This window comes from Aulostomus chinensis, chromosome 16 (assembly GCF_037954235.1).
Source record: "Aulostomus chinensis isolate RoL2024-O1b breed Wild chromosome 16, RoL_Achi_v1.0, whole genome shotgun sequence".
NCBI classification, from domain to species: domain Eukaryota; kingdom Metazoa; phylum Chordata; class Actinopteri; order Syngnathiformes; family Aulostomidae; genus Aulostomus; species Aulostomus chinensis.
Window position 1 is genome coordinate 8923779 of NC_141335.1, and position 24490 is coordinate 8948268.

The 24490-nt window shown below is 41.2% G+C and overlaps 1 protein-coding gene across 2 annotated transcripts in view; it reads right to left on the reverse strand.

Moving 5' to 3' along the window:
* Positions 1 to 645: 645 nt before the first annotated feature.
* adam12b (ADAM metallopeptidase domain 12b) overlaps positions 646 to 24490 on the reverse strand; it is an 80997-nt gene continuing 57152 nt past the window's right edge. The window contains exons 12-23 of one of the 2 annotated variants that reach the window (XM_086180648.1): positions 21832 to 22009; positions 18728 to 18817; positions 16524 to 16719; positions 16322 to 16430; positions 15666 to 15864; positions 14640 to 14717; positions 12376 to 12484; positions 11923 to 12109; positions 10900 to 11008; positions 8941 to 9192; positions 4481 to 4653; positions 646 to 3516 (exon numbers count right to left, since the gene is read on the reverse strand). In XM_086180648.1, the coding sequence (XP_086036774.1) occupies positions 3465 to 3516; positions 4481 to 4653; positions 8941 to 9192; positions 10900 to 11008; positions 11923 to 12109; positions 12376 to 12484; positions 14640 to 14717; positions 15666 to 15864; positions 16322 to 16430; positions 16524 to 16719; positions 18728 to 18817; positions 21832 to 22009 (1732 nt within the window). In that variant the 3' untranslated portion in view covers positions 646 to 3464. The remainder of the gene's footprint in view (positions 3517 to 4480; positions 4654 to 8940; positions 9193 to 10899; positions 11009 to 11922; positions 12110 to 12375; positions 12485 to 14639; positions 14718 to 15665; positions 15865 to 16321; positions 16431 to 16523; positions 16720 to 18727; positions 18818 to 21831; positions 22010 to 24490) is intronic. The other variant, XM_086180649.1, reaches the window with a different exon arrangement.

Here is a 24490-nt window from a genome sequence, read left to right on the forward strand (position 1 = left end):
AATTAATCGTTTTATGATTATAAATTGTAAGATGTTGCCAATAACCCTCCAAACAGACGCAATGTTGTGTATTCGGGTCTCTTTCTTATTTTGACAAGGAATCAAATAATAATAAAAAAAATCATAAAATAAAGAGCAGCAAGTAATTCAAAACAGAAACTAAAAGGATTATTTGAATATAAAAGTGATAATTGATTTGATTTTTAATATCGAAAATGGCTCGACACCCTCACCCCGAGAGCTCAGGCCTTCCGTCAAGTCTAGTCAGTTTTATTTGTATCGCGCCAAACCACAAGAAAATGTACCTGCAAACACTCCACAAGTCCTACTCGAGGGAGCCTTCCTTTACATTCCAAACTTTCCCTAAATTATTTTTCTTAATCACGTCAGCAGCATTTCCGTGTCACTGATACTAATCCCCCCCGAAACGCACACATGATGTGATCAGAGCATCTTCACACAGTACACACAGTGTAACCCCCAACCCCCCACCTCCCAGTGGTGATGCAAGCAGCTTTAAGATCTGAAGGTAGGACTCAAGGGCAGCTTGAAGTCTGAAGGAGAAATTCGAGGAGTGTGACTCATACAAAGGTTGTAATAGTCAACATTTTCCAACAGGTGGCAGCGCCGGACCACAAACAAAATGATTTTCCTATCTCGTAGGCAAGACATTTTTTCTCAAAAACCTGAAGAAGTAAATGAAATTAAAACAACCTGTTGTTAAAAAAAAAAAAGTCTCAAAGAAAATTTTATTTGGCTCTGTGATTTCATTGAAAATCTCTAAAAAAAACCAAAAAAACACTTATAGGTTGAAACTTCACCGAAAACACTTTCTATATGAAAGAAAAAAGAACAAACAAAGAAGAGCTATGATTACTGACATAGGATATTTACACGTTAAAATGGAGTTTGAACATTTATGTAAATCAACACGGTACAATAAGGATTTACAAACACTTAAAGACGAGTTGACACAGCACTACGAAAAGTGAAACATCGGAATACTTCCATAACAAGTAAAAAAAAAAAACAAACATCACTTGCACACATTTGTACACGAATGCAACGTCATCACTGACTCAGCTTGTACTGCAGTGGCGAGAAGACAGTTGCAACAACATGCTGCAACAACTAAATGCATTATTAAAGCGTGGCTACCCTGCAAACATTTGTACACCCGGGTGTTAGCGGCTCTGAAGAAGGAGCTCTAACCTGGAACGGGCTTAAAACACAGCCTTCCAACATAATTACATGTAATCGAGTACGAATTCATACCTGTAGCAGAGTTAGAGTGTACTTTTATATGCAACATGGAAGTTATGCTCGTGTGATTAGTGATATTAAGTTTCGTAGGTTTTATTCAGAGTATGAATTTCAACCTACTCTGTAAGTCGTGCATCTTTAGACAATCTGACTTGGTTGGTTGGTGGTAAAAACACGAGAAGAAACAGAAGAGGAAGTGCCGCTTGTAGCACACAGTGGAGGAAGGTTTAAACACGTAAACGTTAGAGATGATTACTATGTGTTCATACGAAACAGCTCCAGGGAATTGGGCCTTTCTTTAGTATTGTGTTTGTGTGTGTGTGTGTGTGTGTGTGTGTGTGTGTGTATGTGTGTGTGTGTCTAATCTCTTACTTTGTCGCCAATCACATGGCTTTAAGTGTTAGCTCTCCCATCATCCAACCATGCTGCCCCTTAGGTTTTTTCAAATGTCTTAACACACACAAACATTCCCACACACACACACACACGCTCACCCCCCCCCCCACACACCTCTGATACTGACTTTCACACCTCCCTGCAATATTTGTTGTTATTTGATCATTTAATAGATTTCACTTTATTTTTTGTGAGTCAGGGTTCATCTCCCTTCTTTGTTCCAGCCTACGAGACGGCGGTAACAATACTGTATTTTCGGAAAGAAAAACAGTGTCATTCAGTTTGTGTGATTTACTTTACTGCTAAATGCATTCACTAAAATGTGAATGCATTTCGTAGCAAGCTAGTTAACATTAAGCTAGCGTGGAAGCCATCGACTGAAAATGGCCTAGCTAAGGACACAGGTTAACTAGCTAGCGCCATCCTGATGCTTTTAGGACTACTGGAGTTCCCTGACTGCACGTGATGTCAGCATATTACATTCCTGCAGGACGGTTGCTTGCAAATCACATCAGGTTAAAGAAATAATAACTTTATAAAAGTTAAAGAGTAAACACTGAGATGACATTGCAACCTGATGTTGGTTAAATGATTTTGATTTGAGTTTTTTTCAACCGGTTGATGACATGTTATAATTCATTCCATTTCAATTTTTTTGTGTTTTCTCCCGACTTTAAAATGTTTGCAGGGTACGCCCACCAGCAGTCTTTGAAAAGACGCGGGACACTGAACTTTATAACAGCGTAATCCTTCTTCATATAACAAGTAAACAACAAATAACATTAAGAAAAGTGCCAAGAACTCAAAGTGCAACACCAAGCTCATGAATAATGACACCATACAAAGTTCAAATGGAACGTTATAAAGGCAAAAAACAAAACAAAACAAAACATAAACCAAAAAGGAGACGGGAGAGAAATTTGGTCAAACATCGCCTTGTTAGACACAGTCGAGTAGGAGGAGGAGGAGCTCACAGCGCTGAAGTCTTCCTGCTTGGCCGGTCCACTCGAGGGACCAAGTGAGAGTAAAAGTAAAAGCTACAAACACCAGAGTGTTGTTGGCTTAACTCTCTGGAACACAATCAGTCCACCAATCAGTTTCTCAAGCTTGTCCCGAGTCCAGCAAATACTCAGCAGTGTAAACGGATGAGTATTAATCATGTTTTATTGCCAAAAATAATCGGATTGGACTGACACTTTAAGAACGTACCCCCAGGCTGAAACTGAGCAAAATGATATGTTTGAGTTTGTTCGCTATATTTAAGGGGAAAAAAGGTTTCCAGGGTTTAATAAATCATAAAAACATTAATAAAAAAGAATGCCAGAATAAAACAGCACTGCCACATCATCAACATTTCCCATGTCAGTGACAAGGGGTCGCAAAGGTTCAGCGACTCCACTTGCTGACTTTCCCTTTGTCTTCTAAACAATCTTTTTTTGCACTTTAATTATTCAAGCAACTTCACAAGTTTTAGAAAAAAAACATATTTCAGCATTTCGTTTGAGAAAAAAGTATAAAATTCACCCAAATATCCTTAACGACACGTTGATCCTTCCTCGTGAGGGGGAGGGGGGGGGGTCGTCACTCCTCCATCGAGAGTTCTCTGTTCATGAACTCCTTAAATAGTTAAATAGATAAATAGTTCATTGGTACCTGAGCAAGGACAACGAAGCACCGTTTTGAGGCACAGCACCTAGACGTGATGTCAGCCCCGTCTCGCTGGAAACTCTGTCACACTGTCCCAGAGTCTCAGGAAGTATAGTGCAAAACCATGATCGCCTGGTGGGAGGCGAAGGTGGCAGACTTCAACAATCCTTATGAGTCTTTGGTGGTCTGTAGGGCAACACTGGTGCAGGTCTGGAATGGAAACGGACCAAAAGCCTGATTTTCTAATTGTGTTGACAAAAATGAACACGTGTTCAGTGTAGCGCCACGGAAGACGCACATCGCCATTTGCATCTGCATCTGTGACAGACTGTGTTCTACTGACGTCAGCTCAGTCTGCAACAAAAAACAATCAAGTTTTTTTTTCTTTTTTCCTTTTGTTTCAAACTAAACTTTGGAGCTTCAGAAGGATCTGAACACTTCCAGATCGGATTTGCTAACAGACTTGGAGGTGGGAATAAGTGACGTGATAATAAATCAGGAACCAGAAACTAAAAGTGGTTTTTACTTTCCTTTATAATCACACCAGCACTCCAGCGCAGCACTGAGAGCGAGTCCGCACATTAAAGAAGGGTCACAGGGGTCTTATAAATGATGAAACTGAACAGGAGTTTATCAAGAGGGCCAATGTCCCTCCTGCACACGATGGTCATTAATTAAAGCTTTAATGGTGAACCAACGTTTAAAAATCCATCCCTGATGGAGCCTGAGAGAGAGCATTAGTGGAACAGCCTGAGCTGTCACATTTACGGACAGATGGCTCCTTCTTCACTGTAGCAAGAACATTTCTGCTCCACTCTTGCTTTTGTAACTGTATATATTGCGATTCAGTCAACTAGAATAGCCGATAGCCGAAAACCGTCAATACATCACCGGTGAGAACGGACCCGTGCTTAAAATCTGATGTGACGTCCAAATTACAGGTTCATTTGGTCTCGTCCAAAGTCTGAGTCAACGAACCGCATCCCAGCCTATCCTGTCATGGACCCCGTCGGTCCTCACTCATTCACTGCTTGTCCCGCTTGCTCAATGTGCAGCTATCATGGCAGCAGAGAAGAGGGAGACAATGAGCAGACGTGTGCGGTTCTGAATAGAAGTGGAATGTCCCATTGATGTTGGTACGTTCTATTTCACAATGATTAATTCGTTCACTGACCTGCTAGGTAAAGGGATGGTGGGCAGAGGCCTGGGCACAGTGGGGATGGGGATGGGGAGTGGTCCAGCTCCAGGAACGTGCATGCCCACCGCCACACTGTGAGCCATTCGAGAGCTCCTCCCTAGAGGGTCTGCAGGGAGAGGTTTCTGCGGTGGACTCGGCTTCTCAAAATCCTGAAACAGAACAAAGATATATCTGAATCACATTTTTAAATACAACAAGTATTAATGTGAAGTGATACTGAATCATGACACTAGAACCAAAAATCACATTCTTATCATGAAGCCTGAATGTATCACAGCTACTGACCCTCTACGTCCTTTTAAATAAGGTTCAGTAGACAAAAGCAGACACTAGAGGGCACTGTGTTATCGGGATTGTTCCAAAGCTCAAATGAGATGAATCCAAAACCTCCTCCTCCTCCTCTTCCTCCTCACCTCTGTGGTTCAGCTGTGAGTGAAGAAGGTCATCAAGATGAGGTGGCATCAAGTGTTATTAATCTACAGCGAGGAGGTGACGTAGCGATTTACACCGGGTACACACACAATCATACACACACAATCATACACACACACACACACACACACACACACACACACACACACACACACACACACAAAGAATAAAGTGAAAGAAGAAGGAGGGACATCATCTCATAAGTCTGGCAGAACCGGACTGTTTTAATCATTTATGAATGCGTCCAACAGTACACGCGACTGAGTCGGTAGCAACGACATGCAGAGTTGTGCTGGCCCCCAGGGGACCCCGGTGCTGCAGCTGACTGTTTCATGTCAGCAGGACTTTGCATGATGGAGATTTTACACCTGAGTGACTAAAAGTGAATATTAATAGAAAACAATGTGTTTGCAAGCACTTTTCCTCATGCACAGACACACTCACACACACACCTGTCCAAGAACTTTTCGTATGTTTTTACTTGTCCTTCTACTGGTTTTGAGCCCCCTAATTCCAGTTAAGATACTTGTTGTTTTAAAAAAGCAGCATTAAAAAAAAAAAAAAAAGATATTTGGAGCAATAATGCGCTTTCAACTACAGTTTTCTGGGAAGGTCCTTTTCTTTTTGAAAATTCAAAGCGCATATTTTATAGAGACACAGATCAAAGTGCTTTACATGAAAGCAAAGTAAAAGATTGGGATGCACACATAAACAGGAACATTGATGCACAGATAGATACGATATTATTAGCAACCGTACAGGCACACACATTATAACGACGACACCGGAGACATTTTTGTTGATTTGGAGAAATGAGAGACTCAGTTTAAAATGAAAATAAAGAGAAAGAAACACTTTTTGGGGAGTTTTCAAGGACAGAGGCCGTAGAGAGCTATACGGACAAAATTTGATTTTATGTGATGGAAGTAAAATGCTCCATCGTTGAGTTGTGAAAACGCTGCACACGTGCCTTCTGCCCAGATCTAGAAGACAATGTGGGCGCAAGGAGATTTCCACCTTGAGAGATCTGCTAGGACTTCAGGCTGACAGCATGTGTGAAATGCTCTGTGCAGCCAGACCGGCTGGTGCTTGAGAGGGTTTTTATACTGTATTTTAAACACCATAGGAAGCTAGTAAAGGTTTCAGCAGACTGCAGTTATGTAGTGATTTTCTAGAGCTGGTTAGAACGTATGCACCTGCAGGAAGAATAGGTTGTACTGCATGGGTAGTTTGGTTTTCTTCTAGGAAGAGCGGAGGTGTTCGGCACATTCACGACAAATGCGCGGATCCGTTTTCTCTCAACATGGAAAGAAAGAGTGTTTTTTTTCTTTTTTAGATCTTTCTCAATTGCAAAAAAGGCAACTACACCGATTTGATGTCATGATTTTGTTGTGATTTGTCAATAAATAAATAAAACTGACAAACGCAGGAGGTTAACGGGTTATCCATCGTTTTTTTTTTTTTTTTTTACGGGAACGTACAGAGGAAAACAGCGATGTAAACGGATAATCGAGGACCCATCTGCGTTTCAATACCGCCGTCTTGGCGGAAAATTCTCACACTGTAACTGGAGTCTAGCTGATGTTCCTGTGTCTTAATTCAGAATGAAGAATAGCACTGTCCTCAGTGGCTTGAGGAAGATCTATGAGCGTTGGGCTTACGAGCACCTTTCAAAACCCACCGAGGGAGCTGAAATATGCGTGGATGTCTAGCCAAAAACAAAGCTATTTGTTCTTGAAGAGATGACATTTCGGAGAGAGACATGGGCGGATGAAAACGGGGGTTGGAGCTCATGCGCTTTCACATTTATTTAGACGCTACAGGTGTCTGACAAGTAGCGAGATAATAACAAGGAGGTCTGTTTGTGAAGACTGTCAACTTCCACCGCTTCTTCTTCTTTCTTTTTTTTAACACTCTTGTAAAAGTGCAGGATTGGCTCACTCCCATGGAAACTCCACGGCAATAGCTCAAACATTTGCCCTTCAAAATAAGACATATTGGCATTGACAGCAGGCGAGACTGTATTACAATGAGCTTGTAATACACTTCCTATTTAAGGACTGATGCCCTGTGTGTCCTTGCTGGTCTTTTATCAAATCTCTACAGAATCCTCTCTTCTGGTTCTGACCTACATGTGCAGTCTCAGCGCGCTCCATCTGTTTTATTACAGCAAAATGAGCTAGTGGATATTAGAAGGTAGCAGGCTTGCATTGTTTTGGCAGGTCTTTGAGCAGCCTATTTATAAAGTTAACCCTGAACTCTGAGTGTTTCTGGAGCTGGCACACACTTACAGACATAATGGCTGATATGCTGAAGTGCCTAATATGGGCTGCTGCTTACCTGAATGATTAACCTTGGAGGTTTCAGATCTGTCCACGCTTCATGCTCTGGTTTCACATCCGAGATTAAAGCGATACTTCACCCCAAAAAGTACCTTTCAAGTACTCCCGAATGGATATATTTAGGACATGAGGGTGTTTGTTTTTTTTTTTTTTAACCCTCCTGCATTACACCTTTCTGAATGCGGAAAGAGCCAGCCACGTTTATTTAGCCAGAAGTTAGCAGTGATCAACTGAACAAGCTAGAAATAAAAAAAAAACATCAAAACAACATCAACTATCTAACACTGCAAGCAAAATGGTTCAGCTGAATTTGCTAACTGGTCGCCCAGGATGCTACCATAACCAAGTGCCAAATATAATTTCTTTTGTGGATTACTGAAAATAAGACTGACTAAAGATGACATACTGGATGATGCACTTGAAGAGTTTATAAATAATTGTTGTTTTGGTTCATTTTGATTTGGGTTTTTTTTCCGCTGCAATTTTTAAAAAAAATTTTGTTTTAGCTCCGTTAGCTTCAAGCTAAACATAAGTTTCTTGCTCTTTCTGTATTCTGGAGTCACAGAGGTTTGAAAAAAAAAATATTAGTGAGCTCCTATTCGTGAGTGCTTGAAAGGTCCCAAAAAAAAAAAAGAAAAAAAAAAAGAAAAACAATTTTTGGGTGAGGTATCGCTTTAACCTTCGTACCCTGGATTTACATCAGGAATTATATTACACTCTTTGTCCAAGTGAGGAAAGGTGTCATATTATTTTCCTTCTTTTTTAAAGCAGGCGTGCCAAGATGTTGTGCAACCTGTCGTGTCTCACAGAGACTCAACCTTCCCTGTTGCTACAAAAACGAATCAGGATTTGGATGAAACACTAGAACAGACAGATGGATTTACTATCTCCACTGCATCCAATACTGCTGGCTCAGCGCAATTCAGCACCATACTCATGAGTTGGACCAGAGAGAGGAGACGGATTGAATTTTGCTGTCGATATGAGGGCAACCAAGTTGACCGCAGAGCAGGAATACAGAGGAATTCTTGCATTCAACACTTTGCTACAAAAGGACTTGTGTGCACGTTTTAGATCATTAACTCCAATTTTCCTAATGTTTACAGTTGGATTGATGATTTGGAAAAAGGATGGCGAGACGTGATGCAACATGAGCATGATTTGATTTGAGAACTTTGTATGCACAGACAAAGTCTGAAAAAAAAAAAAGCATTTACAGTATCCATACTGGCTTATTATGGTATGTCATTGGTTTGAACTCCACACAATATTTGCTAGGAGTCCTTCAATGCACTAAGAAAGAGTTTTTCCACAAAACTACCTGGAGCTTTATTACCGAGATGCTACCTTGACACATAGATAGTGAGTGGAATAGTTGACTGTGACAAGGTGCTTCTTTCAAACAATTTTGTTGTGTTGGGCTGGATACTTTATTAAAATGAATTTGACAGTTGTTTGGTGTGAAGAAAATAAATTTCTCTTTAGAAAAGAGTCAGGTAAAGTGGTTTAAATCTAATTGCATGTACTGTTCATCTAACCAAAAAGGCACATTTATAATAAAAAGAATCACTGTAAAATCTATAAACAAGTCAAAACATGTGACGCGGCTAAAGAATTTGTGCCCATTCGAAAAGCATTCATCAATATTTCATGCAAACAAACCTGTTCCATTGTATATGATGGCTGGTGGCGAGGCAGACTGAGGAAAGGTGGCACTCTTTGTGACGAGAGGGAGGAGTGGGGAGGCAGCACCCTGTGGTGGGGTGGAAGAGGAGGCAGGGCGGGCTGGCCGGCGCTCAGGGACACCGGCATGGGCTGACTGATGTGCAGGGGCTGGTAGAGGGGCAGCCGACGCAGGCTGTGAGAATGGAACTTGTGGGGAGGAAGAAGAGGCTCTGCACTCAGGAGAGACGGCTGCAAACACAAAGAGAGCCACTTACCGTCACTCATCCCATCAGTTTAGGCCACATAATCATACATCCCCTAACACATGTCGCAACTTATTATGTTTAATGACATAAATATAAATTAGACAACTATTCTATGAAGTAATAATCTCCTTAATCATGCACAAGGCTCCAGCGTCGCCATTTTAGTTTTATCCCCTTTATCTTTGACATCATATAGACTGAATGTTGAAAACATCTGAGGTTTTCCCTGGATTTATTTATTTTTTTTAACAATGGTGTTCAAAGCCAGGAGAATATACACCGTTAATGCTGTGTGCATTGTTTTTCCAAGATTGAACGCATCATTTTTAAAGCTTGTCATTCGATGACACCACAATATATTTCTGAACATTCCACCAAGCAGAAGTGAGCTTGAGCTCCTCAGACAGGAACTTTCTCACTGTTCCCAAGTCTCTGTTAAAGACAAGAGCCTGTGGAACAACCTGTTCTAATCAAAAGACTTTCTTATAGTATATCTGGTGTTTTATTTATGGTTTAATCTTGGTTTGAAATATTTTTCCTCCTTTGAAAAAAAAAAAAATCATCTTGTTTTATCACTGCTGTGTTTTTAAGCGTGAAGAACTTTAAACTCATGACAGAGTAAAAGGAGGGAAAACAAGGTTGCGACAACTTACCTTGAGAAATTTTTGGTGCATGAATTCACTCAAATTAGAATTTTCAGCAAATATGTTGACCACGACTACAAAAATAGCCCGTGTCTCTGTGAGCAAACCTTTAGCCGTATCGCTAAATATTTAAAAAAGAATAATATTCAGCCTTTGTCAGATGATTATTGAAAAGCTTTAAAAAGATATTTAAATGAAGTGTGCGGGCATGAAAAGGAAAATTCCATTTCACTCGCAAAAACTTTCATTAGTTTGAAATGGTCGATGTCAAAGTCTGGCATCAAAATTTGGAAAAGAAAACGATTAGATATGACGTTATGAAATGGTAAAAAGCTGGAGTCTGACCACATGTCCTGACCAGCTGTTAGCCCTCCGCTCCAGAACAAACCAATAACTCCTAAAATCGCCAGACAGCATTTGGCTGCTGGACAACACACACACACACTCACACACACACACACACACACACACACAAACACACTGCAAATATTCACAGGATGATACAGTGATGCTGACTGACATCTGGACATCAGTAAGCAGCCAAACTGGTCTCAAATATTAGAAGGCACAGGCTGTTTCAAATAGTTGCACTATACGCGTCTATAAAACTAAATGACCCTCAATCATGAGTAACATCAATTTGACACACACTTGCTGCAAACTCAAATCAGTGTGTGATCCACATGCACACTCTCTCCCTCCTGCAGATGATCAGTAATCTCAGTCTGTGCATCTAAATCTAGCTAAAACCCCTCTTAATCAATCACTCCCCATAAAGAACATTTTTGTTTTTTTTAATCAGAAATAAATATGAAACAAGCTCAAAAATCAAAATGAAGCAACATAATTAATGTTTCTTCCAGGGAGAGATATTTGAGAGGCTGAATCAATAATCCTGCATGCTGTCTGTCTTGCTTCGTGTACAAGACCTGGAAGCGTGACGCAGCCACAGCGGGTGCAGGTTAGCGAGGGAGATCTAATCGAGTGTGATTACAAAGGGAATCAAATCAAATGGTGACAGAAATAACAGAGAGAGAGAGACTCACCTTATAAATGTTAGCGGTGGAAGGTTTAGGTGGAGGCTTGCGCTTTGGTGTGGGTCTGTACATGGACTGAGACCTGATGGGGCTTGTGGGTCGGCTGGCCTCCACAGATCTAGAGGAACAACAGAGCTACTTAAAGAACGTTTCGGTTGTATTTTGACTAAAAACAAACTCAGGGTTGAGGAAAAAAAATGCAGGGAGCAATGCCAAATTAAAAAACTACTGGTAGAAAACTTTGATACCAAATCAGAATGATATCAAACATAGGAACGAGAACCTGATTGATAAACATAATCATTTAGCTCATAATTGGATGTGTACTCATGCAACATATGACAAACATTGATGTTTCTCTCTGACCATAACATGTACAACATGTGACATTCAACAGCTATGCACGCCATTAGCTGATGTTACAGTGTTTTCTTTCCCCTGCAGCATGAATGCAATGACGTTGAAAATCTCTGCGGCTGTAATTACAACTCCCATCCGTGTTGTAATTGCTCTCAATTCCAGAAGGTGAATTGGATCCATTGATGGTCATGTGAGTGGCGACCGGCTGACTTCTGGATATACTGGGGTTTATTTCGGGAGTGTGAGTGAAGATTGGTGCAATAGTCCAGTCTGAATGTGATGTGATCAGAGTTTTAAGCAACAGAAAAAAAATGAGAATAATGAGGTGCTACAAAGGTGAGGTGGCTATAAATAATAATTTCCACTGAATACGGGGGCCAGTTTTATTTGACAATCTGAATAAATGGCCGTATTTAAGAGAGAAAGGCTATTTTTGGCCTTTGAAATCTGACTCTGATAAAATCATCTCCATTTTCTATTATATCCTGGAGCTTTCAGTAAAGCTGATAAAGTCTGAAAGATGCTGCTGTTAAAATAAAAAAAGATATGTTAGCTTTCAAGTGTCTGCCAATCAAATTCAGAGTGTGAAGGCGAAAAGTGTGTGAGCTTTATTTTGCCACTCTGAAGAAACTTCCTGCAATAATGTGTAAGAGTGTGTGTGCGCTCTCTCACCTGAGTTTTTCCAAGGTACTTTTCTTATTGCTGAAGAGGAGGCGAAGCAGAGTCTTCCTCTTCAGAAAGATGATGGCAGAAGCTACCAGCAGGCTGATCAGGGTGACCAGGATTGCCACAGTAATGACCACACTGTCGGCTGATGCCATGTATGACAAGACGCACATTAATACACAAACACGCACATCTACAGCACAGAAACAATGACAGGACACACGCAGAGATGGTTACAGCATGACCAGATTCAAACTTCATTTCTGTTCTTCACTTGGAGGAAATTCACTTCCTCTCCTTTTCAAGTCGGAAGAGTAGAATTTACTGCTGTGGGTGGACAGGGAGTTGTGTTGTTCTAAGAGAGTCCGAACCTCCCATTTATCAGGGACAGACTCAACAAAGAGATGTGGTGCAACTTTATGTTGTTGGTGAGGGGAAGAATTAAATCATCCACACAACCTGCCAGCCTGGTCGGCCCGCTGTCGATGCTCCCTCCGAAGCCGGCTTTCTCACAGAATGGCGGCGCCCAATGAGCTTCACAGTGGCAGTTCTTCTTGTTGTTGCACACCTGCAAACAAGGTGTACATCACGTATTTAAAACAAAAATTCATGCTCCAGATATAAATGATGCATCGTTCATCGACTTATCCTCAAATAACATAGTTTTATTTAAAAAAAAGAAAGAAAGAAAAAAAGAATTCGGTCAGTCTGAGGTGATTTTTTTTAGCGTAAGAGGATGTGCATGTGTTCGTGCAAGTGTGTGCACGAAAAGTCATAATAAATAAAACATGTGCGAGGGAGAGTCCATCCCTTAGAGCACTGAGGTTTCCAGTTGGATCCAGGAGGATTCCCTGGCGAGGTAACTTGGTCCAGCTGTCAGTAGGAGGGTGGGAGGAAACAGGTCAAAAGGGAGTTGCACAGCTGTGAGGGATTTACATGTAGCACAGACGTACAGTCGAGTGTCTCCGCCGCCTCCAGACCGCGGACACTCCTCGCATCAGGTGACAGGGTTACAAGACACTTGAGGGGGGACGGCTCAGAGGGAGGTATTGCTATTAGTAGTATGAACAAACACTGAAGCTAAAACCATCGCGGTTCAGTCACAAGGGAGGGACGTCATCATCATCATCTATCTCTCATGTCAAATGAACAGTAAAAAATATACACACTTATTTAATGTGCATGCACGTATTTCTTTGAAAAAAACTGCTGAGCAGATCATGCTCGCTAAAAAACACCACAGATACAGATTAAAGTCACAGAGAATGCTTTTTTCATCGCAACAAATAATCCAATATATGTACTGATCCAATGGCATTGATTAGAGTTGATCACACACTTGATCATCAGCTTATCATCCATCTGTTATCTACACCACATATCCTGTGTGGGGTCTCCAGTCCCAGCTGATGTAGGGTGAGAGGAGGAGAACTCCCCGGACAGGTCATCCAGGTCATATCATGTAGGTTCTTTTAGTCTTTAAAAAAAAGCTGGAAAACCTGGAGAGAACCCACGCAGGAACGTGGAGAACTATTAATATATACAATGTGGTAGGAAAGCTAAAAAAAACAAAAACAGAACAAAACAAAACAACAAAAAAAACTGTGGTTCGCTTGATGAGATATAAATATTCACTAGTGGAAAAAGTGCTTTCCTCTATTTAAATAAAAATAGCAGTAGCACCCAGAGAACAGCAGTCTGATAAAAGTCCCCATTCAAAATTCTTTTCAAGTAAACGTAAAGAAGTATTTAACAATGAGTTCATTTCAATATAAAAAGTAGAAGTAAATATTTAACATGATATTTTTGATTAAAGACCATTAAGTCCCGAAACCATCATGGCTTCTAATCAAACGTAGAGAGGTGAAAGCACAAAGTCCCCTCATGCTCAAGTAAAGACCAGATATCCAACATTGTATTTAAGTGAAGAGTAAAAATAACTTCCAACACTGTAAATATTGATGAAAAAAATGCACCTGAATATAACCACTGTACATGATGGGATTTACACATTTTCAGGGTATTTCAGCAGAACAAATTAAATCCTCACAGTGAATCACTTCTCTCTACATTGGAATATGATTCCATTGTATTCAGCAATTTTATGCACGAATTACCAAGGATTGTTTCATTTGATTCAGGTGCAGTTACTTGATAAAGAGTCTGCATTTTTAGGATCATAGATTTCTTACAGTTTAAATATCTCTGCACAATAAATGGAGAGTGAAGATCTTAGCAGGCCTCTGTGAGCGAACCAATGCTCTGCTCGAACTTAAAAAGCAAAGAGTCAATAAAACAAGCACCTCTGTTGAATTATTGATGAAAAATGCAAAGTAAAGAAAAAGATTGAGCATTTCTTGGCTTTTATACTGCAACACCGCTGTGGTCTCCTCCTGCAGTGCTACACTGTATCTTGTTTCACCGTACAGTCACAAAAGATGATGGACAACACTGTAAGTGGACCATAAATGATGCAGTTAAAGGGAATTGATTTAACATCAGTGGCGCAACAAAGATTGATCCAGCAGAGTCGCTGCTGCGTTCAGTGGCAGCGCTGCAAACACACGCCGCTCCGTTAATGTGTGTCATTACTGGTGAGCGGGACACAAAAAGTGACTGGATAGAGAGATAAGGAGTCCTAACAGGCTTGTTTATGGTAACACATCCTGCTACAGTTCACAATTCAACACAAATTATTGAGCTAACAAGCATTCTGCACTCACCCCACGGCCATTGCACTTTCCAGAGCACTCGTGCACGCCAAAGACGCTGACATTCTGGCACTGTCTATTCAGACACACCTACGAAGAGAAGGAAAAAAGAAAGAAAGAAAGAAAACAAAAAACAAAATGAAACAGCACTTTCAGTGGATACACATGCTGTACGGCACAACTCACTTATTATCCTTAAAAAAAACAAGAACCCCCCCCCCCCCCCAACCAAATTAGAAAAACCCAGCCACTCCTTTTCTGTAGACAAAAATTCCCGAACTCCATTGAGCTCTCATCATCATCGTCATCATCGTCATCATCCTCAACTTGCCCGGGCGGTGCTGCCAACGTAATGAACCGACTGGCATGGAAAACAGAGAACTTTGTTGAGAGGAACAAAGGCTTTTATGACAAACACCAACCTTCAGGCCAACAACGTTTCCATGATCTCAGATATATACTTTAAGACTAAAGTCGTATTGCACATGAAGCTCAAAGGGGTTTAAAGGCCTTTTAGCTCTTGTAAAGTCAATCCCATCAACCACAAGGGGCCTATGACAGCTTACACAACTGTGAGACCCCAGATTTTGGTTCCATGTTCTGCCCTTTACTCCAAAAAAGTGCTATTCCTTATTTTGAAACATGGATCGACCACTCTTCTATTAAATGTAAATCTGCGACTCAACCATCATGTATATCTGGATTTATTTCCAAAAGTCTGCACTACATCCGGCCTGTGCAACGACACCTCCTTACTACCATGTCTGAAATGCTATGGTGGGGAGTCAAGTATGAGACCGAGAAATGACAAAAAAAACGTTAAAAAAAGATTCTCTCATTGCTCCACCCCTTCAACAACTTTCTGATGAATTTTTGCACAATCCTGCTGACAGCCACACCAACAAACTATTGAAAATATATTCTTATAACACACTATGGCCCTTAAACACTGTATAAATACTTAGCACACATGTTTCAGTCTTATAAACAGTTGCAAACCTTCTGTTTTTATAAAGAGTGCATGTAGTGGTCACTCACCATGCTGTCTCCACACTTGGTACCGGCCAGAACCAGGCCAGGGTCAGGCATGTCGTCACCCAGGTACACGTGCGTCCCCCGACACAGGATGCGTCCTCCTTCTTGTAGAGGGATGTTGGTCTCAATAGAAACAGCGTTTGTTCCGATCACCGGCCGGTTGGCTCCTCCCTGACACTGGATTTTTCCACACTTTGCATCTCTGTGTGCAGAATCAAAGATGTAGACATGGACGTTAGCATACTAAATCAAAGCCACACTGATAAACAATTAGAAAAAGTAGGAACCATCAAAGCTGTCAATCACAGACAAGTAACTCTGGAGACAGACGACAGCGAGATAGCGGCAGCACTTCAGTTCTCCGGTCATTAAAGGCATTATGTAAATTAACAAAGAGCTTGATTACAGAATCCGACCAAACAGAGGAAATCTTCAGAACATTTACCCAACAATAATAGCGTGAAATGATCTGTGAATACTTTTACGTCATATCTTTCAGTAATCATATTTCTCGCACATGTTAACTTTTGTTTGAAGAACACACGTGAGATTCCACAAAGTAGCAATGATTGCTAATGACACCACTTTCAGCTAATCAGTTGCTCTGCTTGGTAATTCCTGCATCTCCTTCCACTGCATCGATGCAGGTGCAGTCTTACCTCGCATCACACTTGGCAAAGGAGCCTTTGGAATCCTTCCCACAATTCCCGTAAGGATCCCCTGCAGAGTTGACACGCTCAAAGCAGATCCCTGGGGCGGGTTTGGCTCCTCCATAAGGAAAAGACATTAAAAAAAAATTTTTTTTTCAAACAGCACTGAAATAAAAGTGAAGTCCATCAAAGTAGCAGAGACTCAACCTACCTGCTCCCCACAGAGTGATGCATTGTTGCTCGTGAGACTGACAGATACCATTGTAGCAGTAACCCTCCACGTTGTGGCAGGCGTGACCATCATGCAGATAAACGTTGGCTGGGCAGTGAGGGTTGGCACCAGTACAGAACTCTGGCAGGTCACAGGAGTTACTGGATTCTCGACACAGGGTGCCAGCTGGTTTGAGCTGTAAAGGTACACATAAGCCCCGTTATAGACATGGATTGAATTATTTCTTATAATAAGGCCTTATAATTGTTCCATTCAGGCATGACACACACCCTCTCAAAGGCTCTCCTTTGCACGTCATGTGACGAGAGTCTGAGAGACACTGGGAGGGATAAATTATATCCAGAATGAAGAGGCTACATCAGTGGTGGCCTTGGAAATTGATTTCACTTAAGGGCTCGTGCATGCTTCTCACTAATGAGGATCCTGATTTTTTTTTCTTATTATCATTCTTAATATCCTTTCATACAGTCCCAAGCAGTTAGAGATGATTTTATGGATCCTCAGTACAATTTAGAAACTTCAGAGATTTTAACTGATTCTCAATCAGTTGAGTATTTTTCAGGACATTAAAGGTGGCGCTGTGCTGCTGTGACTTGGGCTGTGTTTGTTGAGAATTAGTTTACAATCTGTCAAAGTGCGTGAGGGATCAACCCAACGTGGAAGAAGACTGTGGGAGTGTTGCTGCAGATTACATCCACCACTGCGCCTCCTGGGATTAGAGCTGCAGGTCTATTGCAAGGAATGACTTCTGTCTTGTGAGTTGTTGTGATGCCGAGAAGACACCGACACAAAAGTAAATATAGATCCTGGTTCTTGTGATTGAAACGTATGGAGTTCCTCATAGGGTTCCTAGTTCCTTGGGAAAGCTCCTGTTGTTGAAATGCACTTACACACAAACACACGCAGAGCCCCGCTGGTGCAAAACAGTGCTCAGATGACTTCTTCCATGGAGGGGGTTCCTCCTGCTCATGACTCTGATACACTTCTGGCATTTCTTGTGGGTCTCCTACCATGAATGAGCGGGACAAAGCACAACTCTCCATTCTGTGCAGCAGCAGGCAGAATGTATGTTCAGCCACATACGTACCACGCCGCGCTTTTAGAAGCAAATTGCAATGTTATTACACTTAAAACTGGTGTTAAGGAGGATATTAGCTGCTTCAAGGCCAGATATGTTTTTCAACATAATGTCAGTACATTACAGTATCACAGGGTACATTCAGTTTTATGTTGGAGTGCTAAAACAAAGCCATTAAGATGCATCCAAGCAACAAAGACTGCATCATGTCTGACATGAGTGCATCAAAGATAAAACAAGCTTGCAAGAGCGAGGATATGGAAGAACTGAGAGCAGCTCAAAGAGAACTTAAGGCGGAATCACGAGAGTAAAGTATTTGTTAAACCAAGTACAAAAACAAAAAAAGATTTGACATCACAGGCATTAATGCCTATTTGTAACATTTATCTTATTTTAGGTAACACTTTTTATTACTGTATATATCTTTTGCTTCATGCCGTTAATGAAAAAGGTGATTTCCTTTTATTGAGTTAAATTAATTATTGAATTACACTGCAAATGATGCACACTTATAATCAAATTTCCTTGCATTTTTGACCTTTCTATGAATGAAAAGACACAATCTCATTCATTACTGATGCCTTGATGGCAAATTCTGTTGTGAGAAAGATAGGAAAAGAATTTCGATTTAAAATAAGAGGTCTGCGTTTGAGAGGGATAAACGCTCTTCAGCAAATGCACCTTTTTAAAGAGGAGACACACACACACACACACACACACACACCCGAGGTATTTAAGAACATTTCCTAATCTATTCACAGTAGGGTGCAAACTTTTTCATTCCGCCTGACCAAAACCTTCTTTCATATTTCCTCGACTCGAAATATAGTTGGAATGAACTACTCCGATGTATTCAATTATCAACAAGGTCACACTTTTATGAGCCTCTCTATAACCTGCATAGAAGTAAAAGGCTTTTACAAAGTTTTAGGCGTTGCACTTGGAAATGAAAAGCTTACGTTTCTGCAGAGGGGAGTTTTGGAACACATACAATTTTTTAAGCCATCACAAGTGGAGGAACGGCATTTTAATTTGTAAGATCTGGCTGAGAGTGTGTGAGGAGATGCGTATGGGAGGAGAATGCATGAACACGCCTACGTCTTACCCTGCAGTCTTCGCAGCACTGTCCGTGGGCGCATACAGCGTCTCCCTTGAGCATGCACGTGGTGGCGTTACAGCAGGGATTCATACATTCCTGAGAGAAGCACAAGAACACAAGCTAGTGAACAACATGTAGGTCTGATCTGGAGAACTTCTGGGTCAGAGGAACACTTTTTGTAATCTGATCTGAAAAATTTTCAGGATTTGGGAATTCCAGAGTAAATGGGGTCAACATTTGATAATTGGGTGCAGCCTAATGGAAGGTGTGTTTGGATCCTCCTCTCTGTTTTGACAGAGACCCTTGTAAGCCGTGGCGGTGCTGACTTGTGGGTTATGGTGGTCAGGAGAATGTTTTTAAGAGGCAAAGACAGCATCCTCTTCACCACAGTGACAAGATCAGCAAGTGGCTGGCAGCCGACGAAATGTTGAAAGGGGAGTCATGCAGTAAAAGACTTCAGGGTGATTTTTATCTTTTATTAGATGCCAAAACTCATCAGCTTGGTTTCCCCAATGATGTCACGCACTGCACTATCACACAGGAAACAACTCCAACCACCATTTATCCATGCTCAGCATGGCCGTTTCGCTGGTGGGACTCGAAGGTAATAGTGTTGAAGGCTGGAGGCAGCTGGTTTGTTGATGTCCGGTTTTCAGTTTATGTGTGGTTTTATGAGTCTGTCTGTTTAGCTCTTGGCCCTGACATAAGCCTATTGTTTAGAGAGGACAGAAAAAAGGTTGCTTTCATCTCTCTAAGTGGGCCGGCCGATCAAGCCGGCAGGCGCTGCTTGCTCCCAGAGAATGGAGTTGGCAAATTATAGAGCCAGTTTTGATGGTGGTCGTACACAATAGCTCCACAAAAATACAACCAACAGTTGCCCCTGAATGATTGACAACGTAGTTATGACATCACTTAACTAAATCAAACACATCAATGAGTCAGTCTGGTTTAAAGAGCTGCCAACTCAAAAGAAAAGTGTCCAGAGACAACAAATCAGCTGAATGTAAGATGAATGATTGGTATATCAGCTCCTTTTCCATGTTTTATATAATTGAAACTGAATATATTGGAAACAGCAGTTGAGAAAAAAAAAACCTCAAGGTCCACTAAGTAGCTGACTTTGTGATTCACATACCACATGAACTTCAAATACTCACACTTTCACTCTATTTTCTATTGATCCTCATCATACTGAAACATTTCAGCTACTCATAAATGAGTTGCCCTGAAAGTTTAGTACATACATTCATGGTTCCCAGAGGATAAATCAAACCTTGTTGATCACCTGATCTTTCCTCTAGCACACCGAAGTTGAATTTTCATGCATAGATGATGGTAAAATTTGGTTGAGATTCTAAGATTCGACAGAGGTTCTCTAAATATGAAGAATTTCCCTCAAGAAGTTCCAGAGATATTATGTTCATGAAAAATGTGTCGTACGGACAACGCGAAGGAGTACAAAGTGAAGCCAGGGCACATCTGCATTGTTTCTAATAGCCAGCAGGGGGCGATTCTTCTGTTCGCATAAAGAATTCAGATGGTATAAAGTACTATGAGAAAATGACCCTACCTCTCACTTGATTTATTAGTTCAGTAAAGCCTAATATTCTCCAGGAAACCCATCCCTCCTGAGAGATTTTGATGGATATATTCTTTGAATCTCCTTGGGGTTTTTTACGCTCCAAGAGACGTGCAGCTGCAACTGAGTGATACCTGGTTCCCACATGTGATTCACTTCCCGATGTGCCCTGCAGTGTGTGTAAGCAAAAGAAGTGAAATATGTTTGGTGAATACTTGCATCAGACCGTGCCCAGTTGTTTGGGTGGAACAGCCAAAGAAAGCTTACTTCAGCCTTGACACAATCAAACTTGTTTCTCTTGTCACAACACTGGACTGTAGTTTTGATTAATGGGCCTCCACGAGGAAATGACATCACCGTGGCAACCTGTCAAACCACTGTTCAGCACTTACGGAAGACTGAGAGTGTGATGTACATAAAATACTTACATTGGAGGCCTCGGTGGTTTGCAGTGCTTTTAGCTTTTAAAAAAAAAAAAAAAAGGTTACAGGGCTTTTAAGCAGCAGTAACCATGTCAATGTCAAGAGAAAGTTTGACTTGAAGTTTGTGGTGTTTCTTTCTTTCTTTCTTTTTTTTTAAGGGGCGGCTGTTCGAGCTTTTGAGTCTCTCAGTGGTTCTGGTTGATTGCTTACAGGACAGTTACAACTGATTTCATTGGATGTTTTCTTTGGATAGCCCCCAAGTGAGTGGAATATCAATTTACTATGGTTCGTGATGCATGAAATATTTGGGCTGCTTGGTATTTTTTCGTGTGATTCATGGTGCAGTCACAAAGCCCAGCCCAATTCCTACATGTGTTGATGGGAGGGAACTGTACGTAAAAATGAGATTGGCTTCTTTTCGACAAAGCTCCGCCATATGGAGTTTTTCTGAATGACATTAACTACTTCTCTGAATCCTGATTTGCCAACCGTACTGAATTGATTTTTCACACAGCTTTTCGTGCTTCAACTTTTGTTTTCCCAGCAAAAATATTTTTTCAGTACTCACTCCTGGCTTGCCAAATTGATTTTCTGAACAGTTCATGTTTCAATTTTTTTTAACCTTTTTATTCAGTGTTTCTTGAGCCAGAGGGTAAACTCTTGATCTCCCGCTCAATCTTTCCTTCTTGTTTTAGCTATGGTCATGAAATATGGGTCATTACGGAAAGAATAAGAATGTGGAAGCAAAGCAGCTGAAATGGGTTTTCTCAGGAGAGTGGCTACTGGCATCTGTCTCAGGGATGTGCTGCCTCAGTCATTCGTGAGCGTCTCAGAGGCGATTCGCTGCTCCTGTAGGGGCCAATTGAAGCAGTTCCGGTAGAAAGGATGCCACCTGGTCACATCCCTAGAGAGGTTTCCAGGCGTGCCCAGCTCGAAGGAGGCCATGGGATGGATGGCATTATATACCAACGTTGACCTGAGAACGCTTCGGGATCGGCACTGACGAAGGTGACCAGGGACAGATAAGTTCAATTCCAAAGCGGAATTTAAAACTGAACCAACTGGTTCGTATTAACAGTCTCAACCCGCAGTGCAGGTGAGCATCTCACCTCAGGCTCTCCACAGTCACACTCCTCTCCTTCCTCCACGTAGCCGTTTCCGCATTTCTGTCCGCCATAGAGCACCTTGACCTCGGGCATGTTGTAGAGACACATGCCTACACCTTTCTCCAGACTGGCAGCAAGGTCCTTCTTACTGCATGTGCTGAAAACTGTTGGAAAGGGATACCTAAAAGAAGAAAAAGATCGAAACACATCGTTGAAAGTTCCACAAATCTGCAGGAGACAAAAATATATCGTGCCTCGTGATTAATTTCACTCTTAATAATGCAAATAATTTAGAAAAAAGTGGAATCTCTCTGCTGAGCAACTCAAACTCAGGGGTTTGACTTGCCCCCTCTACCCATTCAAGAGGCCTTTTAACACAAATGTAATGCTCTACTGATATTTTGAGAGCTCCATTTCAACACAGCAGATTTTCATTTTAACTCAATACATAAACGGCCCATCACACGTCCAGACCACCTCTCCGGAAGCTATATTTTCATGGGGCGCATCTTATTTTGTATGTGGAGTATGAGGATTCTGGATGTGAGTGATTTGAGTGTGAGCACATGTGCTTATGTAGATAAAACTTCAAAATAAATTAAAAAAAATCCTTTCTACCCCATGACTTCCACATCCTAATGTTGCTTACCTGGAGTGCTGACTATTAGCTAGTTTAGTGAGGGAAGAAATTGGATTTAATATTGGAAAAGGAGGAACTCTAAAGATGAAAATGTGCGATATGTCAAGAACATCTGTGCAGCCTGAGGGAATGTCAGAGCAGGGGTTCCCAGAATGGAAGCACATCAAATGAAATTCAGAAAAAGATTATAAGTAGCTTGCTTTAGCTGTCATTGTTTCAAAAGATTTTTTTTTTTTAAAAAACAAGTGATTTACCAGTAAAATGGAGGGAGGTTTTGGGTAATTATTGTTAAATGACAAGTTGTATTTATTCATTCGTGCTAGCTAACATCAGGCATGTTGTTTGCTGTCCAGAGCAGAAGACAAAGTTTGGTAATATCCACAAATCCACCGGCAAAAGAAACAGTAGATCAGTTTGCAATGTCAGACCACTTACTGTTTCTGAAAAAGAAAACAAGGCAAAAAAACTCAAGGGAGCTTGCGTTATCAAATTTGGCATTTCCATCAACCTTTTCTAACGGGATAATTCAGAGTGCAAATTTCAAATATGTCGATAACAGGCCTTCATGTGCACGCACGTGTTCTACGTTTCTATACTTCAACCACTTTCTAATGGTTACGGGTCTTTGGCTCCTTTTTGACTGGGTAAGAGAGTTAAATCCTACAAGACGATAAACCAAGGACTGGAGTGTAGAGTGGGGGAGATAGAGATAGAGATAGATAATGAACAGATAGGAGAGAGAATACTGAGTTGTTATTTTGACAAAAACAGACTGAACTGTTAGAAAGTCATCCAAGGCAGGACAGAGAGAGGAATAAAATCCTGGAACCGACAAAAAAAAAATGGCAGAAATCTTACAAGTTGTTTTGGGCTTGTGTCCTGCTTTGACTCCTCTAAACAGGCTGGCAGTATGAAACACATAATATAACTTGTAGGATAACCACGCCTGGCACTTGTGACATGCCAGCAATAGAAGTAGAACAGCATCACAAAGGGCTGACTGAGAAAAGTAGGCTTTGGTATATCAAACAAGTATTTCAAAGCTTGCACAGTCATGATGGGACATAGTCAAGCATCAAAAAGAGGAAGTGGAGGATGTGGGGTGGCAATGAACACTCGCAGAGAGGATTGGCACAGAAAGAAACAGTTGGCACAGGATACCAAAAAAGCTTGACTTCAGACAGAAATATGGTATTGCTGTACTTTGAATGACTGCAGTCTTCAAACGTAACACTGTGAAAAAGATTGTGGCATGACAGGACATATGAAAAGTCAATGTTACACAGAATTTTCTTGTAGAGCCTGGCATTGCACAGAGATTGGGGGGGGGGGGGACGTGTGATACTTTGCCTCTGCCTGAGGGGGATTTGGCTGCACCAACTGCACGGATATTTCACTGCTGTTAGTTGACTATAGCGAAGCATCTCCTGAGGGTGTTGGGAGATAACCATGGAAGCATTCAACAGGAAATATGAAACAAAAATCTGTTTCTCCCTGAAATAACATAGATTTCTTTAAAACATAGTACACAGAAACTGACCAAGGCCAGAGTCAAAGCCAGCGTCCACCATAACCCACATATCTGGAATAAGAAAAAGCGTCTGGATGTCTGTTGCACGCACCAAATCAAGGACAGACCGTTTAGGCGGATCAAACCATGGCAGAGAGACAGCCAAGCATCTTGTAACTAGCGTGGCTTGCCACGATAACAGAGCACAGGCACGCTTTGGGAGAAAGGAATGCACATGAGGGGTAAAGAAAGGTAAACATAGTCTGTTCTCAATAAACTGGCATTAATTGTAAGCATTGGGATGGTTGTCATGTTAAAGGGCTATTTACTGAGAACAATCAGGTTTGTTTAATCGGACGCACATGTAAAGTATAATACACATGTGTATCAGTATAATATATGCAGTCACGCTGTTTTTATATAGGCAAAGAGAGGACAGGGCATACTGCGCTGTATATCTTGAGGGACAACTCTTCTTTGTGGACGATTAACAGATTTATCTTCTAAAACCC